The sequence below is a fragment of the Pteropus medius genome, unplaced genomic scaffold (assembly GCF_902729225.1).
Source record: "Pteropus medius unplaced genomic scaffold, Ma_sr-lr_union100, whole genome shotgun sequence".
NCBI classification, from domain to species: Eukaryota; Metazoa; Chordata; class Mammalia; order Chiroptera; family Pteropodidae; genus Pteropus; species Pteropus medius.
Window position 1 is genome coordinate 37,588,005 of NW_024340849.1, and position 19,970 is coordinate 37,607,974.

Consider the following 19,970-nt stretch of genomic DNA (forward strand, 5'->3'; position numbering starts at 1 on the left):
AGGCTCATTTTATTTTTTTATTTTTAATTTTTATTTTTTTTAGGCGAGGCAACCCTTGGTTAACCTCACAGATTGCAAGGACCTTATCTTGTCATCTTACAATCCCTTATTTTTTATTTTTTATGCCTATAGCACCTGGTCTTCCTAGGTGGTCTCCCATCCAAGTACTAACCAGGTCCGACCCTGCTTACTTCCAAGATCAGACGGGATGGGGCTTGTTCAGGGTGGCATGGCCGTAGACGCTAGGCTCATTTTAGTTGAAGATATCTAGGAGCAGGTTAAATACCTAGCTGTCTGGATAACCCCGTCACCTTCATGTCTGACTCTGCCCTAAGTTATGGTGCTGGTTTATAATGGGCTTCAGAGTGACATTCTAGGTATGCAGAAAGCACTTGAGATTCTTGTGTATGCCAGAATTCAAACCTGGAAGTTGGTAGAAGATACATTACAATATCAGTCATATAAGAAAAGAGTTGTAAGCGATATATATGGTGTCTTTTTAAGATCTGTCCAAGTTTGCTTCTGTAGAAATGGGGAAAGGTAGATTTTAGGAATTTAATTGTATAGGTAAATTTGTTATTTTACTTGTGTTGATGTTAATATATTAAACATAAAATATTTCATATGTAAGATGCTTTGAGGATCTTAAATCTACATATATAAAAGTACAATTTTAGTTAATATTGTGTAACTGAAGAACAATAATAATTTTAAGAGAGCATCAATTTTATAATGATAAAATCAGATTTAATCAAGCTGAAATTCTTTGAGTTCCATGACCAAAGAAACTTATTTTACTCTCAGATTTAAATGTTAGGATAATATGAAAAGTCTTAATGATTCCAAATACCTTTAAACCCATTTAGCTGAAGAAGTGCCAGAGTTTTAAAGAGTTAAAGCAGAATTCAGAAATGAAATAACATTTTGATCAGAAGTATCCCAACTGAAAACATTCTTGAATATTTTGTTGGTCTAGCCTTCTGCAGTCTTCAAAACCAAGCATAGTAGTACTTGAAATTCAGCCTGTATTTGTTGAATAAATGTTTGGTTTTTTATTGACTTGTTCCAAAGTTTCCTAGAGATATACTGAGAAAAGAGGGGTGCCCTTTTGCCGGCTGTCTATGCTAATGGTTCTATAAAGTGGAGTCTGTGGGCCCTTGATGGTGATGGCAGTGGGGGTACTCAGGACCCTTCAAGGGGAACCACAAGGTTAAAATAATTTTCACTATATTACTAAGACATTTGCATTTTTTGTTATCATTCACTAATAAGTGTACAGTGGAGTTTCCTAGAGACTACATAATATGTGATATCACAGATTCAATGCAGAAGTAGATACGAGAAGCCAGATGTCTTCTGTAATCCAGACATTAAAGAAGTTGCAAAAATGTATAATGATGCCGGTCTTCTTACTAAGTTATTTTTGTTTTGGAAAATAGTTTTGTTGCCCATAAAAAAAAAAAGGTTATTTGTTAACATTGGTTTTACTTTTATTAAATTTACAAGTAAAAGTTAATTTTTTTTTAGTTTTTCGAATATAGTAATGATACATATAACCCCCAGTAAAAGAAAACTAACTCTTTGAGGTCCTAAATAATTTTTTTAAAAATTTACTTATTAAATTAGTTTCAAGTGTACAGTACATTGGTTAGATATCTATATAGTTCATAAAATGATCCCCCCAATTGCTCCCTCCCTCCCCTGACCTTTCACCTAGCCAACATAGTAATGCTAACTGCATTCCCTATGCCATGCTCCCCATCGAGGGGTACTAAATAATTTTTAAGAATTAAATTGATCTTAACACCAAAAAGTCTTGAGAAATGCTCATCTATACCAACAAATTATTTTATAGTTTCTTTTCTTTGTCGAAGTAAACTTTATGTACAGTGAAATTCATAGATCTTAAATGTACAACTTGGTGAGTCTTGGCACTTGCACATACCCATGGAACTACCAGCCCCGTCAAGATGTAGATTCTTTCCATCACTCCAGAAAGTTTCCTCTAACTGCCTTCCAGTCAATCTCCACCCTCTAGAGAAAGCCACTGTTCTGATTTCTGTCAATGTAGGTAAGTCTTGTCTGTTCTTGAACTCCATTATAAATGGAATCATACAGTATGTATTCTTTTTGAATCTGGCTTGAATCACTCAACATAATGTTTTTGAGATTCATCCTTATTATGTATATCAATGTTTATTATTACTATTAGTATATTATTTATTATTATTATTATTATTATTATTATTGAATGGTATGTCATTGCTTGAATATGCAACAATTTGTTTCTCTAGACCCCTGTTGATGGACATTTGGGTTGATTCCAGTTTAGAGTTATAATGAATAAAGCTGCTCTAAGCATTCATATACACATCTTTTATGGACATGTTTTTATTCTCTTTGTTACATAGGAGTAGAATTTTGGGGTCCTTTAGAGAGTGTATGTTTAGCTTTATAAGATGTCATTATACTGTATTCCAAAGCCATTTCTCAGCAATATGTGATAATTTCAGTTACTCCATGTCCTCACTAACATTTGGTGTTTCACGGGTATGACATGGTATAATGTTATGGTTTTAATTTACATTTCCTAAATGGTTTTGTTTACTATCCATCATTATATTTTCGTTTGTGATGTGTCTAAGAGTTTTGCCCATCTTAAATTGGGTTGTATGTCTTCGTGTTATTGATTTGTAGGAATTCTTTATATATTCTTGATACAATTCCTTATTAAATATATTTTCTCTTATATCATAGCTTGCCTTTCTATGAACAGACATCTTTAATATCTTCTTTGAACAGAAGCTTTTGTTTCTTTACTTTTTAGTTTTTATATGCAGTATAGTTAGATCCAATTTTATTTATTTTGAACAGAAGTTTTTAATTTTGGTCATGTTCACTTCATCATAGTTTTCTTTTGTTAGGACTTTTTTGTGTCCTAAGAAATCTTTGCCTACCCTAAACGTTTAACCGCTTCCTTTGAATCTCTCTGGTATCACCGATAATATGTGTTCTTCAAGGTAACTTCATCAGTATCTTTTGATAAGAATGACAATATTTAATTTCTCAAAGTAAACATATAGCCTTTTTTTGGTTGTACTGTGGAAAAAACTATTTTGTATTATAAATGCATTCTGGGACTGTTTTTCAACCTAGATCCATAATAAATAGAAAACCAGCTGGTATATAGTTTATCTCAGCAACATTTACTGAGGACTGGCTGTGTTCTGACTGCAGGTTCCACAGAGCTTAGAATCTAATGGTAATATGAAATTAACTAAATCTGCAACAACAGCCTTGCATGTTTTCAATAAATTAGTGGACGGTGAATAGTAGTGTTGCATTCTGTATGGTTCCTTATCCTAACCAGTAGGAAGAAGGGATAGAGAAGAGTGGTAAATTTTCAAAATGGAACTTGATCCTTTTTATGTGACTTTTAAATAAGAATATGTTTACCCATCAGTAGAGGGATTACTAGGCTTCTCCTCTCATTACTTCCTTTTCAATCTTTTTTAAAGAGCAGATTTGTGAACTGTATTCCTGATGAACTATGTTAAGGTTGTTTCAAGTAAGATTGTACAAAATTCGTGAAGATGAAATAAAACTTATTACTGTAATAATTCTTGTAACTTCGTTTTAAAATCTAATCTTCAATTTTTAATGTAATTTCATTTTATAGTTCTTTCTAATGCCTTCCTAATTTGTAAGACTGTTTCAATGTATTTATTAAACATAAGTAATATAATCGAAATTAAAGATGGTTAGGTTCAAATACAATCCGTGTTCATTAGGATTATATTTAAATTGGGAGAATGGATTTGAGGAGGAGGGGAAAAATTCTTCCTGATAGTTAAAAGGTGATGGTGATAAGTATCTAATAACTGCAAATAGATATATAAACATATAAGTATAAAATACATGTACACATACCAATTTCAGTATTACAGTTCTAGATGTATTTGAAGTCTGATTCTCTATGAAATTATTTTCTTAGATTTGTAGTTCATTTTTTTGATCTTGAACCAGAGGTTAAAATTAGGTGGTTTTTGATTTTTGAAATATCCAAATGAATATTTTGCTACTTAAAATTATGGTTCCTTCATAATATTTAATAACATGAACAAATGTTTAATTATGAAGTACAAGTGAAAAATCTGTGTTAAGAAATATGGTTTTGAAAATGTTTTCTTATGAATGACTTAGAGACAGAAAATGTGATTATTTGTGTTCTTCATACCTCACTTGCTACATATCCATCTCTCATTTTTTTCACTGTTTTTCGCTCTTTGGCTCATTTTAACTTAAAGAGACATTAGATAAAACCATTTATTTTAAAACATGGAGCACCTGCTGCATGCAGGGGAGAACAGAAATAATCCCTAACTTCGGGAAGAATTATGTACAGTCTAGTGGGTGGCAGTTGTGTACCAAAATAACAGAGGGGATGATGATAGGGAAAATAAAAAATTGTGAAATTACTTGCCAACCTCAGTGTTTTAAATCCAAACATTGGAGTTGCTTTTAAAATCTTGTTGGTGACAGCATATTTGAGTTTGAGCTCGTTCCTTCCCCTAGGAGGTGCCTGAGTAGAGGAGCCATGCTTAAAGCCTTCTCCAAGGATGTATTTGGTGAAATGAAGTATCCTCAAGTTTGTTTTAATACCCTTTAATAATGTCTATGGAATGTTTAAAGCGCAATACAATTCAATTTGGGATTTGTTAGTATATTCCCTTTCATCATTTCAATGAAATGAAAAATGTTATTTGGACAGAATTGTTCTAGCACTTTCACCCAGATCATATGACATTAAAACAAAGAATACTAACAAAAAACAAGAAAGAAAGGGACTCTACCCAGTGGGAGCTCCTCCCCAGTTGCCTCATTCTGCCTTAACCGTAGTCTGTTTAAAGAACCTTTGTTTAAGATTTCCCCACCTCTTAATCAGAGGTTCTGAGGCCAGGGTCCGAAGTTCCAGAAATAACCTCAGGTTTTACTGGTGTCTGATTACAAGTGAGACCATTGGCTAAACTGTTCATCCTCCTGGGTAATGCCTTACCAGGGAGAAACAGCACAAATCTTGAATCATTTCATTGCTTGTCTCTACGGTAATAGAGGTAATTCTTACCGATTTCCCTGTGCAAACCTTTGTATAGTTATGAATATTGTTTAATAAGCAACCATTTTTCTGAATTGTTTTTTTGAAACTAACTAGTAAAGTGTTCCTCCAGAAAGTAGTATAATTTCAAATCTTTAACAACTCAAAAAAGTGACATGTTTTTTCCCTGAAATAATTGGTAATAACATCAATACCCACTTTATGTCAAGAGTTTCTACCTGCCAGGCACTGAGCAGAAATTGCATAGTAAAAAACTGTATATTTTATATTTGATCATGCGGTACACACATATAGGAGTGTGTGAGTATTATTGGAACAAAATTTTCATTTGCAATACCTATCCTTGCTATGTGTATTTTATTTTATTTTTTAATGTACTGATTATATGAACCATTAAATTGAGTTTACAAACTACCAATGAATAGGTCCAAAAGATTAAAAAAACACTATTCTATATGCATCGTCTCATCAGAACCTCACCATGACCATATAAAATAGTATTGTCATTCTCTAAGTAGAAACACTGAGGCTTGGAATAATTGGGGCTTGTTCAAGTTTACACAAAGTGGCCATCAGAACTCTGAAACCCAGGAGCTCAGGATCTGAAGTTCAAGGATCCCAGTTCTGCCACTCCTTACATCTGTTACTATGGACAAGCATAGGGTCTGAAATGGAGTAAACAATAAATATTAGCTATTAGTATTCAAACACTTTATCTTGGTAGAATTCATTTAAAGTTAGCTAGATGATATTGTGATGTCACAGCATTTGTGAAAATGTTGCTTTTAAAAAACAACTTTTCCTGTCCTCCCTGAAGCATTCGTATCAATGATCAAGGGTCTTTTTAAAGGAAATAGAAGCTGGAATGAAGCTAAATAAAAATGTAGACTATTAAGATTCCGGGAAGCCCAGGTAAGACAAATGTTGGAGAGAGAGCTCCTCTGTCTTGTAAGAAAGGGAGCTGGGTGACTTCACAGGCCCCATTGTGACAGGCATAGAGGCCAGAGGGCATAAGAATCTTAAGCTGTAGTCACAAGTGGTCCACAATGAACAAGCAAGGACAAACTAGCTGTTTTTGTGTAGAGATAGGGTCTTGAGATAGACATATATATTTTGATCACTTCAAGAATTTGATTGCAGCCTAAATAAAAGATTAATAAAAGACTGAAGGAACTTTACCTTTGGAATGTAAACACGCAATGCAGTATACATATGACATATTATTGAATTGTATACTTGAAACCTGTATAATTTTATTAACAAATGTCACCCCACTAAATTTAATAATAAAAAAATGTAAAATACACATGTAAAAAAGACATAAATGATTAATATCTATTATATGCAACAGATTCCTACAAATTGACAGAAAAAAATCTAGTGATTATAAAATGATATAAAAGACAGTTTATAGATGTGTAAACCCAAATGGTTATTAAACATAGGAAAAGATGTTCTAATTCACTAGTTGTCAAAGAAAAACAAAATAGCAATGTGATATCACTTTCTAGTAGTCAGAATGACGGAACTTGCAAAAGAACACCTGTTGACACAGTTGCTGCTGGTAGGGCTGTGGGGAAAAGTGCCCTCATAGATTATTGGTAAAATGTAAAAATGGTAAAAACCTTTCAGAAAGCAATCTGGCAACATCCATGGAAGTGTAAACTAGAGGAACTTTTTGACCCAGCATGGGTACGTTCTATTTGTGACTGAGAAAATGTGGAAAGGTATAGAAAAATACTTTTTTAACATGGGTTACAGGATGGCACAGTGGTGACAGAGATGCGGAAGTGAGTCGGAAAGCGGAAAGAAGAGGCAGGAAGAAAGACTGCATAAAAAATAAAACCAGCATATATGATATGCTACATACACGTGCATGCATACACATATTGAGAAGATGGATGTACTTATTTATATCTATCAACTTGAATGTCCTTAGTATATTATTTAGTGATTAGACAATGTGAACTGTAGAGTAAAATTTTAATTAAAAAATATATACTTGTATATGCCTGTGCAGGGAGAGAAATATTGGAGGGAGCACTCCAGGCTCTTACAATGGTATGGGAGATGAGAATAGATGACTCTCTAGTTCTTTATCTGTGGAGTGTTTCATTTGTTATATAATGCATTATTTTATAATTTGAAAAATGAACCATATCTTTTTTCCCCATTTAATTATGTTTACTTTCATGTGGTAAATGCTTGAGATTATTTTTGTTGTATGTTGTCTTGGTTTTGATATGGAATTTGAATTTCTAAAAATTTAAGAATGAGATTAGAAAACTTTATGATGTAAGAGATTAATGTTTTTCTGGAGTGACTCTTAATAGCATAACGAATTGTTTTTATTTTGTCCATGGGGGAAATACCGAAAGATAATCGTTTTTTAAAGTTTCACATATAGATTTTGACCCTAATATGTATAGTCTTTCCAAGTAAATAGATTTGATTTGGCTAGTTATACTACAAATAGAATCAAAAGGCCAATATTAGACTTGGAAAAGTTATCTGCAATGTAGATGGTGAATAAAATATTTGTAATATACAAAGAGCTCTTACAAATTGAGAAGCTAAGTCAGTGGGCAGATGATATCACCAATGAATATGAATGTTTAATATGTTTGTACTTTATAAAAATAACAGAATTTTTAAAATTCTTTAAAACTTATATACAGTTAAAGTGAAACCTCGTTTCTGAAAGACTGTAATTGTCTCAGGCACTAGTTTTCTTAGTACAAATAGAGCTGCCAAATAAGGTGACTTGTACAGCCACGTAGCTGGCCTTGGAGGTTTGCTCAGGTTGTGCAAATAAGCTATTGCAGGAACATCTGCTGTGGCCCTGGTTCCCATCGCACGGTTCTTTTATACCCTCTGTGGAAAAGATCCCCCACCCCAGTATTACGGTATCTCGGTAGATTACATTCATGCTCGTACACAAGACCCAGAAAAGCTCATGTGGCTTCATGAAAATTAAGAAGCAAACCTGAAAAGCATGAAACCCCAGATAGCTAATTTCAGCCCTTTGTTTAATAATCTTTTTCTTCTCTTTTTTCAAAGACTTTCATGAGCAAACAGTGTTCTCTGTTTAACCTAGTAATCCATGGAGCGGGAACGCAGTGGGCCCGATATCCAGCAGGTGGATAGAGAGGACCTGCAGTTCACGGGGATTCAAGGCTCTGTCAGGATGAGCCTTTCGTATAATTTCTGCCATCTAAAAACATCTTAAAGATTTGGGGGGATGAGATCTCCTGAACTTGTACAACTTTTTTCAGAATAAAGGGGATTCTGGTGCAGCATTTGTTAGTCACACTTCATAAATTAATTTGGTTCAGTTTGAGGTCTGTCTACAACACTGGGGGGCAGGGAATAATGGTGAGATAACAAGCGGAGCCATTTGTATCACAAAGAACACCCGTGATGGGGATTTTCATTAAAAAAAAACCCAGTTACTTTTTTGTTATGTAGATAGCCATAATGTCATCTGTATGGTTGAAAATAGAACCAGGACATATCGCTCTCAGTCCCTGGTACAGGGTGTTTTTGCTCTGTGTGGAGAAAAAAAGGAAGCATAGAATTCAAGATAATGACTCTCAGATAAACTCCAAGGGAAGAGAATAATTTATCTTTGATTTCAGGCTGAAATTTCTGATTGCTGCTCTCTGTTCTTATTTCTGCCTGGAGTAACACCTTCTTTATCCAATATCAGTAGAGATTTTTTTTTTTCCCCTAGTATAAGAAGTAAAATTTTTAAATACAGAAATGTATCTTTTTCAGTACAAATTATTTTTTAATAATTTATTCCTTTTGCTTCTTTTAAATAATACTGCAGAATATCTAGCATTTTCTTGATGATTAGATTATAGGCAGGGTTGTCTCACAAGGACTGTAGACTCCTATGTTTGAGCAATTTTTTACTCTTCCCCTACCATCTTAGAGCAGTTCTAATCTTGTTTTCAGAAGTGATCACGAAAATCCATGTGTGCAATAGTAGTCACTAGCCCTGCGGCGTTTTGAGCACTTGAAATATGGTTAGTGTGACTGAGAAACTGAATTTTTAGTCTTATTTAATTTTAATTATTATTAAGTTTAATTTGTAAAAATAAGCTAGAATAAGATATTTTTCCAATGAACGTAACTTTAGTGTTTTGTTAAGATTAATTTCACTTTGCTGAAAACGTCGTAGCTAAATTGAGATGTGCTCTAAGTGTAAAATACATGCTAGGTTTTGAAGACAGTCTGAGAAACAAATCTGAAGTACCTCATTAATATTTTATATTGATTACATGTCAACATGCTAATATTTTGGATGTTAATATTCGAATTAAATTTATTTTGCCCCTCCCTTTTTTTTTTACTCTTTAAAAATATAGCCACTATAAAATTTAAGATGATCTGTGAAGCCTTCGTTGTATGTTTATGGCAGGTTTTTCGGCTTTGGCACCACTGACCCTTGGGCCGCACAATTCTTTGTTGTGGAGGCCTGTCTTGTTTTCTGTAGGATGCTTAGCAAGATCCCTGGCCCTTCCTGATCTAGACCAACTTCCCACCCAGTGCAGGAGTGCCTTTCTGGACGGTGACCGAAAGCGATCCTCCTGTCTCTGTTTGAAACCCTTCCTTATTAAGAATCTTTTCCCTCCCATTTTTGGAATTAATTATAAGACAGGGCTCTGTGTTAGCTGTCCTGTAACTTCCATCAATGGTCCAATTCTAATCCCTTGAGTAGCACAGATTAAACCAAATTCTTTACGAAAGAGATAATGTGTAGTCAGAGGCCTTATAAATTCCAGAGTTTATTCAACAAATACTTAAACTCTTTGTGTTAGGCACTGTTCTAAGCAACAGGGACACAGCAGTGCATGAAACATGAGTTCTCAGGGAGTTTGGGTACCGTTTGGGGTGCATGATCAGCAAGTGCTCAGGAGACCCTACGGCAGGTCACATATCGATTAGTGCTGTGGAGGAAAATGAAGCAGGCGCAGGCGTGTGGGGAATGTGGCTGCTGGGGGTGGGGAGCGGGGTTACGGGAATGTTATCACCCATATATCCCCTCCCCGTCCTCTATTACCGCAAGACCTCTCTCATGCCCACTGTTCCCCAGACCTGTGCTTGCTTTTGTTTCTTCTGACTACACATTTCCTTCAGCCATTGCTTGAGTTGCTTTCCAGACTTTGCCTAACCTCTGATAAGTCCTCCTGAGTCGGGGAGTTAGGGTTCCTTTTTACAGTGGCCTGTGGATCTGAATCCTAGCTCTGCTCTAACTGCTGCAGAGCTACTCGTGGGAATGTTCTGGCTGCTCTTCTTTGGGCAGTCTGAGGTTGCACCTACCTCTTTGGCAGCCTCATCCTGCTGTTGACTTAGATTGCAGTCAACAACCCTCGGTCATTTACTGTGTCTCGATTTCTGCATTGTGTACTTGTCCTCTAGGCCATCATTTGTCTTGCTGCTTCTGATCAGTTTATTCCACACCATGTGGTTTGAAGGAGGATTTGAGTTTGGCTCTGTGTGTCACAAGAAAATAGTGTGGGCTTTGCCATGTTTCTTTACCTTCCACAATCCCTTTCACCTCTGCCTTCTGATTGTGTTTAGAATAGATAATTAATGTTGCAGATAACTTGGCCTCCTCATACCTGAATGATTACTACATTTTCATAAAACACCACAAAGAGTTATATGAATAAAAATGAGTATTGGATATTCCTGGGTGGGATTCTTGGCTGGCAGTCCTGTGACGATTTCTAAATTGAGAATAAAAATAAAGCTTGGATGTCTCCTCTTTCTTGCTTCCAAAATATTTCTTGCTTTTCTTGCCCTTCTGCTGTTCTTGCCTTTAATCAGAATAGTAACATATATATTTGATGTAAGCATTTGTTGGGGAGAATTACAGCTCCTCGTTCAGTCTTCACAAAGCTTATTCTAGCTCATAACTTCCTAGGTATATGTTACACTTCTGACTGACTTTTTCATACACAGGAGATGAAAAATTTAGTTTATATATGTGTCTAAAACCATATCATACATGCAAATGTTAGATAACAGCGGAGATTCTATCCCCGGGTTCCATTGTTCGTGTCACAGAGATTGATAGTCTTGGATTGGGCAGAATGTGATTTAAATACCATCTGTGGCCACTTAACCAGCAGATTGGTTAGATGACAGATCTGCCAAATGAGCAATGTGTGTTCTTAGAAAAAGCAATCGGAAGAATTTTACCATAGATGATTTTAAAATATTACTTATTTAAAATCTTAAAACTTTATTAACTTCTATAACTCAAATTAATTAATTTAGTTTATAGAAGTTCTTTAGAAGATAAATTTTTTGTTTAATATTTTCTTTATTATTTTAGTTTCGTGGGTATATTTCAAATGGTAGCTAGAAAACCAGCATCCCTTGCCATAACCTAAGGTAACAGAAGAGAATGCGTTACTATAACACCTTTGAAAATTGACCTGGGCACCTCTTACACTTCCCCCTGGTCACACTGCTTTTGTGGTCCGTGGAAGTGGGTTGGCTTCCTGCAGGCCACACCTGGCCTCAGGATGCCTGAGCTCAGATGTGCTGCTCATTCACGCCACAGACCCTCTCTGCCTCTGACAGCTACCCTTCTGCCTACTCCCAAACCGCGCAGAGGTTTCGAGAATGCCCCTGCTGTAGAGGCTAATTTGTAAGGGGCTTTCCAGTTTATCCAGAGTCACTACATTTTGTTCAGTCTCAGTGTCTTTGGGAAAGTCCTAATGTATGTGATGCAGGACCTAAATTTTACTTTGGCTTTTATAGTTTTTCATTTTCCTATTTAATTTCTTAAAATACTTTAAACTAAGCTCTGGGATGGCATTTTGTTTACATTATTTAGCAACTAGAGTAAAATAATTTATTAAGTATCAGAACATGACAGATGTGTCTTGACCCAAACAACGGGGTCAGACATGCCAGCACATGAAATGACAGCATCCTTCCAAGGTGGTCCAAACAGCTAGACACCAACCCGGCAGACCTGGGAGAATTCAAATGAGAATCCTGCTGAGAACATAGGGCCAGTTGGTGTGCTGCGAAACTTTTCAGAAGCCGGAACTGTAGTGAAGAGGATTACATCCCCAGGTTGACCCTGCTGTACCTTGTCTTTGACACATGTTTTTAGGGTATATGCATAATATGCTCTCATATTAATGACAATAACTTTTTCTTCCCAACGTCAACGGCATTAAAATTACATCTTTCTTTTTTATTTTTCTTTTATTTTCAGAACAAGCTTACCCTCCCCTATGTTTTCCAGAAATGACTTCAGTATCTGGAGCATCCTGAGAAAATGTATCGGAATGGTAAATTAACTATTAATTCTGTAATATAATTCTATAATATAACATTAAGCAGATATGTGTTTCATCATATATCCTTTGGAAGGGAACCTTAATGTTGGCATAAATATTTATAGAAACTTTGAGAATCAGAAATTGGGAAAAATCTTACTAGGTTTTCCTGATAGAATTTGAACCACTCTTTATGCAATTTAATATGGCTTTAATGTGACTTTTCATTGTAAGGAAATAGAAAACTAAAATGCTCTTTTCCTCTTGTCACACCACATTTGTATTTTCCCATAGAATTACCCAGAAATTCTCTCAGAAGGAACGGACTCCCCAAAGTGTAGAATTTAATTTCACTTAGATTTCTGTGCATAGAGCAGGTTTTTGCTCTACGAATGTGTAACTGTGGATATTAGATATTTGGAATATGTCTCCACTTAGTTAGCTGTGCAAGTGGATCTGATTTTGGGGATGGAGGGCGGGCAGCAGATGGCAAAATTTATTATATAAATACTTGGATTCCCTTGAAAATAGTCGTCCACATCTCCGCCCTGGTGTCAGGCCAGAATTCTGAATAAAGTCGTCTTAATTCTTCTAGCATGACCTTTGACCCGCTAGAATGATGAAAATTTAAAAACATGTCAGTCTTGAGCTGCTAAAGAATCTGCCTGGATGCTCGTTAGCTTTGTAAATTTTGCAATCTAGCGTGCAACCTGGGGGCCCTCCAAGAGCTTTACTGCACTGATAAGTATAGGTACTTTCTATACATTTTCACTCTGATGCTTGAAATCCTTTCAACTGGTGATGTGCCCACTTTGGCATTTTTCTAATATCCCTGTTCTCTGCTTGGGGTAATGTCATCTGAGACTTACCTAAATATAATTTCCAAAGCGCTAATCCCAGAAACATTCGTTTTAAACAAATATTTTCTGATCCTTCTGTATGGAGAATAATTCAGCTAAGCTCTGTAGCTGGATGATGTGGGATTTATCCCAATCTTGCCACTTCTTGTCCATAAGACTCTGCTGTCTGTCCATGAGTAGCATTTCTTCCTGTGTAAATTAGGAGAATAATTTGTACCTTACAGGTATATTGAGAGATTAATAAGATAATTTATGTAAAATGTATAAGATAGTCTCTGGTTTAGCAGAATGCTCAGTGTCATTATTAATAGCTAATCATAACTGAGAATTAGAAGACGTGGGGCTCTCATTCTATTTCTATTAAGATTCATCAGGACAAATTAAATGTATATGTGTTAAATAAAATGTTATACATTTTAGTCTCTTTGGAACTGAAATTTTCAGAACAAAAAATTCATATATATATTCTACAGAGTCAGTATTGTTCAAACTTTTACTAAACATACTCACTGTGGTGATCTAGGATGCAAATTTGTATGTGTGCATGAATTAAAACCAGTTTCGCAAAAGAATACTCATTGTTACAACAAATATTTTCTGTTACGTTAAATTAATGGTGATTTCAACTTTGGTTTCACAACCTGCTAATGAATGAAACCCACAGTTACCGTAGAATTGGTACCACAGCGGTCTAGGGCTAATTTGTCAACAAAGTTTGTGAGAAAACTTCAGATGTGGTTTAGTCTTTTTTGGCCACTGTGGAAAGTACTTGCTTGAGTCTTTCTCCTACTATCTTGAAAGCAAATGCAAATTAGAGTAAGTTTTATAAGTAATTTTTGGTATCAACCCCTCCAGGATCTGCCTCCTTTCCCCCAAAGAAAATAGGTCAGAACTTAAAAAAATAATAGTATCTATAGTTTTAATTGTATTTAAATTCAAGGTGAAGGCATTTTACCCACCTCCTCCCCCCACCCCCACCCCCCACACACACCCATTGCCCTTTCTATTAGAGTTAGCGGTGCAAATGCTTCACTTTGGGTCCTTTTCCATGTGGGTAAATCTTAGTTACAGAAGTGGTGTGTGCCTTTCAGCTAGCAATTCCTTTAGCTTCATATTCCTAGCTTCTTAATTTTGTAAGAAGTCTTAAAAGTAATGGAGGGAATTGAATATTGAACCGTAGCTTTTCATGATGTCTCTGTCAGCATGAGGAGCATGCCAGATCAGAGTGGATTCTGCAGGTGAAAAATCACACAATGGCTACTGAACCAGGCCGTCCCCAACCTCTTTTTTTTTTTTCAAAATACATGACTTTTAATAACTCATGATTGGTGCTTATCTGCCAGGTATGGTCTAAGTATAATTTTATCTTCTATCAGGAAGGAAAGTTAGAGTATCTTCTCTAGGCATTTGTCATCCTGGACCTCAGTGCTGTGCAGCACCTTCTCCAGCCAGGTTCACTTGGCCTCCATCCTCTACTTCCACATACATGCACATTTGCTTTGCCTTTTTCTAAAAAGAATATGGAGACTTAGACTTCCAAAACTAATGACAGCCTTCCTTTTTTCTCCCAGTCTGTTTGGGGCAGAATTATGTTACCAGATCTTGGATTATATTACAAGAAATGAATACTTTATGTAACTGGAATTCAACCCTAATCTCTATGTTTGAAGCTTTTACCAAACTGATTCCCAGCTCAGAATTAATACTGATACTGATTAGTGGTTTGAAACCTTTGTTTCTTATTTCCTTACTCCTGTTGCTTTTTGTTGAAGGACTCTAATCTCATAATCTTGTTGACCTATATTTCCCGTTTTCTTTCTCCACATTAGTCCCATCCCTTTGGGATGTCTCAGCAGGTCTCAACCAGAGGTTGGGTCTTTGTGACTTTGGAAACCAGGGCCAGCACCAGGGTGAGACAAGCAAGGCACCTAAGTGCAAAATTTGAGTAGGCACGTGTGCCCAGGGCCATGCAGGTGCCAACCTTGTTTCTGCTAAATATCTTAGTGTCATAGAATCTTAGCAGTGAATTATTATAAGAGATGAAGAGGTCCGATATAAATATTGACTTTTTAAAATGAAAATGTTATATCAGTCTTTTAAAGGTTTCCAGTGGAACCAAATACCATAGGAATTTGAATACAAGAGCAAGCTGTTCTTTAAGAGTTGAAAAGTTTATAGTTCCATTTGCTCCTTTAACATATATTTCCATTCCCTATTTCCTATAGACTATTATCCTACCTTAATTTTTTATCTTTGAAGGTCTTTTATGGATTACCCTATTATACTTTTTTATTAAAAATTATTAGGGTAACATTAATCAACAAAATCCCAATAACTTTCAAGTGTACAATTCAACAGCATGTCGTATATATATTGCATTGTGTGTTCACCACCCAAAGTTATAGCCTATGACCATAAGACTTTAGTACTAAAACATTTTTTGCATCATTATTCTTACAAATATTAGTATATGAGTAATCAAATAACAAACATTACAAAATTTATGAAACAATTGAAATGTTATTTGTAATATTGATTTTTTTTTCAGTGGAGTTTAGATATCTGAGAATGAATATCACCTGTTACTAGAATGAGACAGGATTTTCAGTAACAGTTATGTTCTTATTTTTTAATAGCATCAAGGATTGAGAAATCTTGCTCATATTAATAGACAGATGCAAGTAGGAGTTCTGTGTTTTTATCTAGCAAAATCATTCAGTTCTTTGACCTTTTCCCAACTATATTCTAAAAATCAGATAATGTATTATCAAAAATAATTTTTTACAAGGATCCATAAGCTGACAACTCAATGAGAACTTTCTTCATTGTTATTGAAAACAAAAATTTGGAAAACCCTAACTTGCAAAAAGTCTTGTTACCTTTCGTTGGAGTTACAGGTATCTTGGTCTCTAGGAAATGAACTGCGAAAACTTTATCAGGGCTCTTAACTCTGGGTTCATTAACTGTTTGCTCTCACTCAGGTATACCTTACAGTGTTAAGAAAATTGGAATATTTTTCATGGAAACACATCTTTGCCAATATAATGTTTTTTGATGAAACGCTTTTACCTTGTCATGGAGCTTTAAAATTTTTTCCCTCAAAATTCAGGTTTAGCTCATTCACTCGATGTAGAATGCCTGCCACATAAGCAGAGGGCCAGACTGCACCCAGACATGTCCCAGGCCAACTGACCGTCGGGAATGTGATGGTATTTTTGGATTCATGGATTCAGATAAACATATTAGCGTATGTCACTGACAGCTTCCCCATTCCTGAATTCTAAATGTATGATCATAAAGATCTAGATAAGATTTGGAGCTTTGCCAGTTTTGGTACATTATAAATACTGCTCAAGAGATGGAGGACAGAAGCAGCAAAGGTAGTTAAACAAAATCTAGCATCTCTACCACCTCACTCCACAATGACTTGAAATCAGAGTATCCAGATGTGGGAGAAGTGGCTGGAAGACCCTGTTTATAATGTCAAGTCTTTCCCTTAACTGGAAGAGTGGAGGTTATGGAGCTCTCATACAGATTAATAATGGCTTGATTAAAAGAGGCTCCACTGATGCCAGCACTGTTTTTCTAAACCTACCTTTGTTTGGTACCCTAAAGGTTTTTACATTTAAGAATATTATACTATGACTCAGGATGGTACAAGGTACGTCTTTTTTTCTTTTTTTAAGTAGCAGAAGGATGATTGTAAAAGGAGAAGGGAGAAAAGAGGAACAGCGTGACATCTCCAGTGCAGGTGCATTCTTGCACCCAACAAGTTCTTAGGTAAGGGCACGTATGGAGGCTGAGCATCTGGACATTGGTTCCCTTAAAGCATCTCTACCCAGGAATCTGCCAGATGGTCTTTATGTCCCTTGAATGAATACATTGTGAAGATGCCCAGCTTCCAGCCAGTGCTTCGGTTGCGCTTCCACATTCCCAGCTAGTGGATGGCCAGCCTTTTGTTAGATTCCTCCAGCAAGTGGGCTGCCCCTGCCTCCTAGACAGGAAGATTAAGAAAGGAATATCTTTTTGCTCATAGCTTTTCTTGTCTTTCCTCCCTCTTTTTGCCACTGGTTGCACCAAGGTGCCGATAGCATAGTTCCGTTCACACACAAATAAAACACCCTTTTCCTGCTCCATAGTTCTTTTATTTGTGGGTGTGTGTCTTCCACTCATACCCCCGTTGTGTTCCCTCTGGGCTGGCAAGAACCTCTGATGCAAGATAAACTAGTTTACAGTAGGCATCCTGTGGGGAGGGAGTGGACTGAGCAACAGAAGATGAGAAAGACTGTTGACCCTCCAAGGCCCTTAGATGTAAGAAGGGCAACTTTACTTCCTTGGAGCTGTGGGAGATAGAGATGCTGTGGAGAAAGGATTCATTGCCTGCTTCATCCTCCAGAAGGCATATCCAAGAACAGAGCCAAGATGGCTGCTGGTGCTCCACCATCAGTGAAGAGCCTGGAAGCCCACTTAGTGCTTGGCTCACACCCCTGGGTGAGGACTCTGTCTGCAGGCTGGCTGCAGAGTGGACAAACCTAGCCTAAGCCCTAAGTTGAGTTTCTGTCTCCAGCCCAGGTCTTAAATATTCACACATTTGGACATTATGGTGCTTGACTTTACATACATGAAATATTTCCCATTTCTGTTGAGATCAAATTTGTTCTTGCCTTCAGGTTGTTTATATAGTGCTCAAGTAATGAAGCAGCCTTCTCTCTTTTTTTTTTTTTTGTCTTCTCAGTTTATCAGCTGATGAGCAGTTGCAATTAAGAGTTTCTTCAGTTTCATCATTGGTTGCTATTAATTTGCATGGATAAATTTAAACTTTGCTTTTAGCTGGGTCACAAGGTAGAATTGCCTGGCATAAATATTTAATTTTCCAGCTGACTGAAGCTCTCAGTGATAAAAGTATTCTAGCTAATGTTTCTTCCTGAAACTTGACCTTCATAATGTACGTTGTTACTTTTCCTGTTATTGAAATATACACAATACTGATTAGTAATATACAATATCTAGAGAATGCAATACCAAACTTCATCGTATTGGAGGTAAAAATGGTGTGTCTGCATTTTCAAGCGGGAACAAAATATATTTGGTATCAAGTTTTTCATTACATATCCGGGAACTGTAGATTTTAATAATTAAATGTAAGATTGTTAAAAATAATTACAGACTAACAGCAATAAAATTGCAAGTCCATTGCTGTATTTTAAAATAGTGTGTAATACTCTTCTGAGAGGTTGAGGTTGTTTGTATGGCAGTCTGGATCCTACATTCTGAGTAGGAAAGTGTTTAAATTACTCTGAATTTTAAAATTGAATTTAAAGAACCCGTTAGAATTTTAGGAGCTTTTCAGATGTCTAAAAAATAATCTACCCATTAAACTGATAATAAAACCATGTCCTTCATGCTTTGGTCTCCAGAGTTTACACTGCACCCTTGACTGCTTTGCTAAGTCATATAATATCTAGCCCATTGGTGTTGAGCAGCCAATGGCTAGTAGACACTTTCCTATCCCATTCTACATAAGTTTTTCCAGGGAGATGTATGTGAAGAAATAGCAATGTAAGAGATGTATAAAGTTGAAATATTAAGTCCCTAGACCATAACTTGGAAAGGGCTAAAATGCTATGTCAACTCCAGCACATCTCTCACTTCTTCAGTGAGCGTTATATAGTCCTTATAATGTTTTTTATGAAAAACAAACCCAGAACCAAACTTATAGGTTAAGTTCCTCATTCAATTAATTCCTTTAAAATAAGTCTCACCCTGCCATTATGCACAACAAAGTGAAATGCAGAATATAAGAAAGGAGCTGTGCCAGAAACAGCAGAGTTTGTTCACACACTACTCAAGGGATAGGCTCATGTCACCACTGCAGCGAAAACTGTGGTCTCGTTGGTTGCCTAGGACAGCCAGCCAGCCAGCCAGCTAGCCTTGAGAACCTGCCAGTGGGGCCTGCAGTGATCCCTTCTGGCTGGGGCTCCAGGAGGAACAGATGTCCTTTCTCTCAATCCCTCACCCTTTAAGGTCAGAACTCAGAAAGCCATACTGTCATCAAAGTAGTTTCTTTATAGCTGAGCTGCCCAGGCGACAGGGGGAAGTAGGCCAACTTTTGAAATTTCTGTCTCTATGCAATCATGGAGAACTTGGCATTCTTGCACACATTACTATTAATAATGATGATGATAGTTAACATTTATTGCTCACTTAACATATGCCTGGCACTTTAAATTCTAAGTGTTTTATGTGAATTAATTAATCTAATCTTCACAAGCCCTACGAGGTACATAATGAAATCCCCACTTTAGGAAGAGGCGAGAGACTTACTCATGACCACACAAGCAAATGGTAGTGAGGGACCTTTGATCTCAGAGCCCATTCCTTTTTTTTTCTTTTATCAAAAATTGTGATAAAATTCATATGACAAAATTTACTATCTTACCCATTTTTAAATGTACAGTTCAGTGGCACTGAGTGCTGCCATCACCACCATCCACACACACAATTCTTTTCATCCTGCAAAACTGATACTCTGTATCTGTTAAACATTTAACTCCCCATTCCCCTCGCCCCTGGCAACCATCATTCTGCTTTCTGTTCAAAACTCATTCTTTTAACCACAATACTTTACTATCCATAGAACTTATGACGGGACTAACCCGAGAGTATTTTGTTGCTCTGCTTTTT

The 19,970-nt window shown here is 36.2% G+C and overlaps 1 protein-coding gene and 1 pseudogene across 13 annotated transcripts in view; one reads left to right on the top strand and one right to left on the bottom strand.

Moving 5' to 3' along the window:
* OSBPL1A (oxysterol binding protein like 1A) overlaps positions 1–19,970 on the top strand; it is a 190,580-nt gene that overhangs the window by 146,490 nt on the left and 24,120 nt on the right. For 12 of the 13 annotated variants that reach the window (XM_039844181.1, XM_039844190.1, XM_039844198.1 and 9 more), the window contains one exon: positions 12,363–12,438. The exons of the other annotated variant lie outside the window; for it this stretch is intronic. In XM_039844181.1, coding sequence (XP_039700115.1) covers positions 12,363–12,438 — 76 coding nt within the window. The remainder of the gene's footprint in view (positions 1–12,362; positions 12,439–19,970) is intronic. 13 annotated transcript variants of the gene reach the window in all.
* LOC120589891 (uncharacterized) lies at positions 124–241 on the bottom strand (annotated as a pseudogene).